The sequence below is a fragment of the Chelmon rostratus genome, chromosome 7 (assembly GCF_017976325.1).
Source record: "Chelmon rostratus isolate fCheRos1 chromosome 7, fCheRos1.pri, whole genome shotgun sequence".
Lineage (NCBI taxonomy): Eukaryota > Metazoa > Chordata > Actinopteri > Chaetodontiformes > Chaetodontidae > Chelmon > Chelmon rostratus.
In genome coordinates, this window is record NC_055664.1 from 17,988,042 (window position 1) to 17,996,377 (window position 8,336).

Below are 8,336 nucleotides of genomic sequence, written 5' to 3' on the forward strand. Positions count from 1 at the left end.
ATGACCACTTGGTGGCAGACTTGTGTTTTAGGTTTAACCACAGGGATCCTTACAATTACAGACCTTGAATTATTTAGTTTAAGCAAAAGTGCATTTAACACATTTTAGGAACGTATAAAAATATGTATCGGCTCATACTGTGTCTTATTAGAACCTTTTGGTGGCCGACAGCAATGGTGATGTTACTCTCTCAAGTACATTTAGGATCATAACAATCCAGTATCTTCATTAAGCTACACTGCTCTTCGCCAAATAGTACTATGACTCAAATGTAGCACAGCTCCTTTTCTTTTGTAGTGAAAGTCCATTGACCACGTCAGGGTTTGGCCCCAGCTGTGGTTTCACGCCTTGCTGGGCTCGGTTTTTCACGAGGCAGACCACTCCTACACTCATATTGACTAATTCCTAACTCAGATATAATGTGGAGCTGGGACCTGTATCATGAAGTGAATTCCTCCTCCATCTTCGGTCAACAAAGACTGCAGACAATTGCACAATCATTCTAAATGCCACAGAACAAAACACATCTGATTGCACAGAGATCGGGCTCGAAATTAATCTCAAACTGACATGGAGTTAACATAAAGCAACATATTAATTTACCATCAGACCAGGATAATGTGTACCTGATCTCTGTTGTGGATGTGATTATATCCACAAGTCATCTTAGTACTTTGGCCATTGTGTCTAATCTAATCTATGTATGTTGTTTGCTCAGTGGGTGATTTGCAAAGGATGTGTTACAGCCTCGTTTCTAGAAGAGTTTTAATTAAAATGAGAAATGGAACTATTAAAGTGGGGAAGTGACTGTGCAGTACAGATTATCATATAACAGGAAAATAGGAAAATGTATATATATATATATTAACACATGTACTTTGTATGAAAGGGGCTTTTTGGAAATGACCTCTTGAGTGCATTTAACCCAGCCCCAGCCCACACCCAAAACACTGTATAACAACAGACAAAGACTCACACAAACATGAGCTACACACACACCCAACAGTGCAAACAATGTTCCTTCAAAACAAGCCTGTTAAATGACACTATAATACATTATAATGGCAGGGTACTGTCTGTCCTTTTCTCTTTTTTTTTTTTTTTTGTTTCAGATTTTCACACAGGTGACTCAAGGTCTGTCCGGTCTTTGCAAAATTCACTTTCACAATCAAAAGACTGAGTCATACAATTAAATGGAAAAGATTCAGATTTGTTGGTCACATTTAGTTAGTTATATAAAACAATGCAAATGTCATGTCTTATATTGATTTTGTGGCAAACTCTTGGCTGTAGCAGATAATAAAATTCTTTGACTTTGCACCATAAAACCAAACTGTATACATGTTAGTGCAGGTACTTTGGTCTAGATTTACCTTCAAAAGGCTGTCCTGTGATTTGAATACGTTTGACATTCACTATTTTTGTATGCTGCATTTCAATGATGTGTATTAAAATACCCAGTATACTTGTTTGTATCTCTGAGTCAACCTTAAAACCGTAAACATATTTCCTACAAAGAATGATGGAAGCGTTTGCACTCCTATGTACAGAAACTTGTACCAAACAGGAAACAAACCTGAGAACAACCAGATTTTCATGTTGTTGTTCATCTTGTTGTCACATGGTACAGTACAGTACATAAACAATTTTAATGCTACTCAAGAGAAGTGTTTATTCTAACTAAAGAAAAAATCTGAAAATTAAATGACACAAATGGGATTTAAAAGAAATTTTAGTTGAAGAAAAATAAGTATATTCTGTTTGTTTTTTTTTTTGTGACCAGAAGAAAACATTAAGTGCAATAAGTGCAAAGGAACCACCAAGTTAATCAGTGCACCTAAATGCGTCATTTCAAAGTTAATTCAAAGATTATGTCCCAGCTGTGATACAGTGTGTGTGCGTGTGTGTGCGTGTGTGTGTGTGTCTATTGTTGTCCATGTCTGTCAGTCACTGATTGTGGCTAAACTGTCATCTTAGCTGATTACCATGGAGACATCCATTGTGATGGCACACACACCTGTAGGAAGGTCAAGTTGAACAATAGCACCTTTTGCAGGAGGCTGTAAAGTTGTAGAACTTAAGCTGTGTGTGTGTGTGTGCGTGTGTGTGTGCGTGTGTGTGTGTGTGTGTGTGTGTGTGAGAGAGAGAGAGAGAGAGAGAGAGAGAGAGAGAGAGGTTATCGAATACTGACAAAGATATTAATATTTGAACACTTTCTGGGGTTTCCTTGTAAACTGAAACCTGGCTGCATAGGCAGTGTTGGCGTGCACACGTGTGTGTTTTTCTCTGTGTCTCTGGACCCAACTGTTGCCAGGAGTCCCCCCTTGGTTTTCTGGGAGAAACAGTCACAGGCCACAAGTAAACACAACAGAAACAGTACTCCACCCCTCTGAGTGTTTTGAGAATGTTTGATTTAGCAGATAGCTTTGTTTACACCTTGTCATTCTGGAGATAACCTCTGGTCCCTTCCTTCATAGATACAAATTAACATGTTAAGTGTAAACACAAGACAGTTCTTTAAAGACCCTGAGACAGGCTAGAGAAACACTGCTCGGTGGGATGCCATGAGAAAACGCAGTACCTAGCGTTTTATGTGAGTGGAGAGGACTGGAAGTGTGGTAAAAGAAATTAAATAAAAGGAATAGAGGGGAAGTGAGAGAAAAGGAAAGGAAAGGAGATGAGAGGGAGTTAGGTAAAGGACATGAGAGGAGATGAGAAGAAATGAAAGGAGAGGAACGGAGAGAATAGAAGGGGAAGGAAAGGAGAAGAGAGGAGTTGAGGTGTAGGAAGGGAAAGAAAATAAAAGGGAAGGGAAGGAATGGACAAGCGAGGAAGTGAGGTAAAGGAAATGATGGAAGGAAAGGAAAGGAAAAGAACGGAACAGAAGGGAAAGCATTAAAGATGGATCAAAATGAAAGGAAGGAAAGGGAGAGGCATGAAGAAAGTGACGGAAATCAAAGAAAGTTAGAAAAGGAAAGGAAAGGAAGGGAACAGAGAGGAGAGAAAAGGGTTTCAGTAGCAGTTCAGGATGAGCTTAGATGTGCAGGTTGAGAACGGAGGGTGTTGCAGCTATTGTGCTCGTTGGAAAAAAAAAAAAAAACAAGACGGAGGTGTCCAGTTTCAAGGCATAACCATAGTTACCTGGCCAGTGCCTCTGCTGCAGCTAAACTGATAACCAAAACAATTTCCTGCTCCCTCACCCACCATCTGTGTTGATAATACTGCAGGAAATTTGCATGTGCAGGGCAAATCTAATTTCAGCACCATTGATTCCCAACTGTTCTACTAGCGAGCCCTTAAATGTTTCAGTTCCTGCATTATATTGATTTGAATTGTGTATGTTCAAACAAAGAGGATAGACATGCTAGACTTCAGGTAAACAGAGCTTTGTTGGCACTGACAGGTTACCTAGTGTCTGCCGTAGGGAAAGCAAAGCCGCTGGGTACTCATTCCTGCACTGTCTAGGGAGAACTGGTTTGGTGGCTCTGCCTCTTATTGTGTGATTCCACTTTATGTGGTACAGTCAATGGTGTCAGGTATGTGCTACCCATGAGCCTATGTTTTACTTGCTCTTCCACTTAAAGTAACTGCTCTGCTTGACTGAAGGCCTAACAGACTTGATACGCTGCATGGATACACACACTTTCATATCAGAAAGCAAACAAGGGAACAGTTGTCCAGGTATCTTCAGACATCTTTATTTTCTGGATATTGCAGTGATGTGTTGCTATCATGTATAAATAGGTCTATAACATTCATTTTGGTGAACAGCGACAAAAGCCTCTCAGAGAGCTCTTCATTCTTGGTACAGGAAATGTTTGGAACTACTGCAACATGTTTAACGAAACTTTACATGAAATGACGCAAACTGGGAACAATATAAAAGCACTTTCAGGTGGAAAAATAAAGGAAAGAACAAATGATGTGTTATTTATGGCCACAAGAGAACACAGGTATAAATAATCAAAGAAGTTTGGTAATTGACATTGTAACCAGCCAAGCATTTACCAGTGTATATAAATATATAACTCCGTATAAATAAAGTTAACTTAGAGATCATGATTTGACTGTAATCAGCGAGCCCTTGACCCAAAGCACAAATAATCAAAGATGATCTTAAGCACACAACTAAATGCAATGCTCATCACAGCTACCAGATACCCCGCGACTCATTCTGTCTCCGGTTCATCCTCTATAGATCAACTATATGTGAGGAAGACAGGGTTTGCTTTTCATCCAGGCTGCGTTTGTCTTTGCATTTTGCGTGTGACCACAAGCAGTTCTGCTTTGAGTCCAGAGGCTGTTGATTTTAACAAAGCCAAGCCTAAACTGCAAAGGTGTGTTGTATAAATATTTGCTCATGCTCAGTGCAGGCCACACCTTCCCGACGCACCAACCAGCTAAAAAACAGAAGATAAAGAGAGGGTTCGGCGCACATTCGTGCCGTACTTCGTTTTATTACTCACTTTGACCAGTAAATCGGTAAATGTGGGCCTGGGACAAACATTCCTCAACTGTGTGACGCATCCCCGATCGTTACACTTTTAAGATCCGTTGCATAGCTTGGGATTTTCTATCAGCGCTCTCTTGGAAGATCAGCTACACAGTGACTTGAAATGTGCAATGCACCCTGCTAGTCAGCATTACACTGCATAAAGGCAACTTAAAAAGGTGATGATGGCTCTGACACAAAAGCATAGATCAACCAGCAACTTAAGTGCATGTCAGAAATGCTGGGATGAGCACTAACTCGCCTTTTTACCAGAGCGCAGTTCCCAATCGGTGATAATGTGGCGCCACAGATGTAGCAGATTAAAAAGGACACACATACTTAAAGGGGCAATCCACTGATTATACAGATAAAGCTCAGTGTACTCGTCACAGAGAGTACTCAGCCTGTGAAAACAGCTCTAAGATGTCTTCAGTGGCTCTGAGTGGAGCTCTACAAAGGCCGTGTCTGAAATCACTCCCTCCTTCTCTAATTCACTACTTCCTATCAACAGTTTACTCTGTAGTGAGTTTAGACAGACATTTACGAAACAGTCATTTTGCATCATTGCTGACAGCTGCATAATGGCTATTTTCACATCTATAAAGCGTGAACCATTGCATTGTGGGACTAATTGCAGAATGCACTTTTTTCGTTCCATTGTTGGAACTTTTGAGGGCGTTATACTGTACATATCAAATGGCAGAGGCTAAATGTAGTGCACTTTATAGTTAACAGTGATTTCAGACACAGCCATAGTCTGAAAAATAACCCAGAGAAAGTCATCAGAGCCATTTCAGCCTGGGCTTAGAGACTACACATATGTTGGCTGTGCCTTGGGTTTAAAAGATGTGGGCATTGACCAGCTCAGGGAGGGTCTACCAAAAGACCCACTTGAGTTGTATTATGGGAAATGTAGGATCCAGTGTTTTGTCTTGACGCTTGACCTCGGCTGCTTCGATTAAGACCACTCTCTGTTTAATCTGTCTCTTAACAAGTTCTCCAATTTTGGCGGAGGTGACAAACTGAATCCCTGGAATGCCCCTTTAAAGACTGTTGCTTCAACATCATGAACAGAAAAAAGCCTAGGCGTATTTTTTAGTGAGATGAGCATGCAAATATACCAGCCCCATATGACCCTATCATGCAAAACCAACAGGTGGTATGCAGTCACGCAGGACATGTGTGGGGGGGATTAAAAAAAAATAAACAAATGGAACAAACAACATTTCACAAGATGTTTCACAGCGAGGGTGTGAAAGTAATGTACAGTCGTGTGTCTAATACCATGGGGTAAGGCCAGAGGGTTTGGGATGTAAAGAAGATAGTAAGGCTCTGATTTCCAGATCATTCCATTAAGATCTTCATGTTTTCAGTCTTGATTAGCAGAAGTGGCTGAGCGCTGTGGTTCGAGCTGAGGAGGAGCTGAGTAATAGGAAATGATTTGGGGACTCATGCTAATCCGCCCAGTCGCTGCCTCTTTCCCCTCCATGTTCTCTCCTTCTTTTAGTTCATGAGTGCCATGGTGCTCTCAGGCTGGCCGCCGAAGATCCCAGAGAAAAACTCCAGTGCGAGGCGCACGTGGATTGGCACGAAGACGTATGAGGTGTAGATCACCATGGCGATTGCGGAGAAGAGGATGGAGTTGAAAATGGACTTTTCCCAGGGTTCCAGGACATAGATGCCGGTGATGAGCAGGTACTGGTAGTACAGCCAAGCCAGGTACTCCCTAAAATTCTTGAAGTTCATCTTGCAGGCTGGACGGAAGGGAAACAGAGGTGGAGTGTTGTGAGAGTCAAGCCGTAAGAAAGAGATGGCGCAAAGGAGGGAGAGGATGCAAAAAAAGGAAAATAAACACTTATGAGAAAACACAGGTAGTACCTCAAGGTAAAAATACCACTCTATAAATCCTGTATGCAAAACATTACATTAGTAGAAGTACAGAAGCATTAATAGCACAAATATACTCAAAGTATTCCAAAGTAAAGTACTCATAAGGTCAAAGAATGGTTGTATTGTATGACTCGATTATCATTACTGATGCATTATTTGGTAAGCAGCATTTTGTGCGGATCAAAGTTGATTTATATACTGTTGGGTCGTTTAATCTGTAACAATATATATTTTATGATCTGATGAAATATTTTGTATGGAAATCCTTGATCTTCAAAGTAACAACAGTACAAGTACTTGCACACAGTATTTTAGTAAATCTACTTAAATGCAATCTGAATTTTAGGAGGTAAATGCAATGAAGAGGCACCCTGAACAAGAGGAATTTACTCTCCAATAAAGATTACCACAAAAAAAAAATCATTTATATCATAATAACATAATATTTAGAATTTTCCATGGTGAATGCTACTAATACTCTGCATACACAGGTCATGTTCTTCCCTGTGTTACCAATTATCCTTGACACAACTGTGCAACCACAATGGAAAATAATCCTCGAATAAAAAGAAGGACTTGTGGCTTTCTGTTTATTAATTAGGAGGTGTGAAAGGGAATTAGGAGCATTCAGGTCCTTCAAACCCGCAGCAGAGCCCCGAGCGGGCAATCAAGCAGGTCTCTTTGCAGCTCGAGGTCTTATAGGATTCAGTGGTGTGGGCAGAGAAACAGCAATGAAATTAAAACCCAGGGGTCCCACATGAACATAAAACAGTCCTCACTTATTTTCCTGGCACACTTATTCCCACACTTGACACACATGTGATCCCACACACACACAAGGGACGCATAATTTATGTTGTGTGAGGAGGGTAATGAGCTGTTCCCCACCCCCACAGAACGCGCAGCACAGGCCAAAACATGCACTTGAATTTGAGGACGAAATATCTCGTTTTAATGCTTTCTTTGCACGCTACGGCGTTTGTGGTTACTTAACCGTTTTCCAGATATCTGAAGAAAATCTATATCTGATGGAAGGTCTACACAGCCGCAGGCGTTAACCGCTCCTGCAACACAGGTAGGGGGGCGGGCCAACAAGTGCAGGTGCGCTCACCTGGCTTTCTAGAATATGCTTGCAGGGAGAACATGAAAAACAGCAGACGTGCTTTTCTTGGGACAGGGCAGCCTCTGTCTACAGGATGTAAGCAAATTAACTTCCTTAACATAAATAATACTGCGGGACTGTTACACTGAAGTTACAACAGTAACACTTTTTTCAGTGGTTATCATTATTTTGGAATTAGGAGTATCATAATGTCCCGATAAATACATTAATTGAGAAGTTTAACCCAAAACACTACAAAATTATAGTAAAAGTTATACTTCCTGACCTGATGGTATAACTGCATAATGACCCGCACTTAGCAATGACACATTTCGTCACCACTCCTCAGTTAATTGAGATATTATATTAGAGGGGATACATCAGCTCTGCATTGTGTATAACGGAATCCATATAGACTCACCTTAGCGGCCGACGTGAGATCCCCTGGATATGAACTAATGGCAGATAATTACAGGACGAGCCACGGAGAACCGCCCGCGTCCCGCTGCCGCTCCGCTGCTTTGTGTAAACGAAAAGCTGTCTCACTTGCTCACCGCTGGCCTATATGTAGCAGGTCATACGGGACTATGAGAATGACACCACACCCACCACTAGTGCTTATACTCACCTGGCTCACAGATCATGCAGGTGGAGTGGCCAAGGACTACAACGCACAGGCCGGTGTGTGTAAGTGCGTGCGTGCTTGTTTGCGCGCGCACGCGTGTGTGTGTGTTTACGCAGCTGAAAGAGACCAGTCCTCACCTCGGAGGCACGGGAAGAGTCAATGTCTTGATTGCAGCTCTATTTCAGCCATGTGAAGTCCGCTGCTTTGTGCAGCATCTTTAAACTTTC

At 41.5% G+C, this 8,336-nt stretch overlaps 1 protein-coding gene across 2 annotated transcripts; it reads right to left on the reverse strand.

The window, feature by feature from the left end:
• Positions 1-3,683: 3,683 nt before the first annotated feature.
• On the reverse strand, positions 3,684-8,336 carry sptssb (serine palmitoyltransferase, small subunit B). Of its 2 annotated transcripts, XM_041940761.1 has the most exons (3): positions 8,247-8,336; positions 7,906-8,045; positions 3,684-6,246 (listed from the first exon to the last, which is right to left on the reverse strand). In XM_041940761.1, exon 3 carries the CDS (start codon positions 6,236-6,238, stop codon positions 5,996-5,998), a length of 243 nt encoding a protein of 80 aa, XP_041796695.1. In that variant the 5' UTR covers positions 6,239-6,246; positions 7,906-8,045; positions 8,247-8,336; the 3' UTR covers positions 3,684-5,995. The 2 variants fall into 2 exon arrangements, with proteins under 2 accessions (XP_041796695.1, XP_041796694.1); XM_041940760.1 differs by having other exon boundaries at positions 7,906-8,257.

Coding starts and splice junctions, on each gene's coding strand:
- sptssb (XM_041940761.1), bottom strand. CDS start 6,238: ATGAACTTCAAGAATTTTAGGGAGTACCTGGCTTGGCTGTACTACCAG.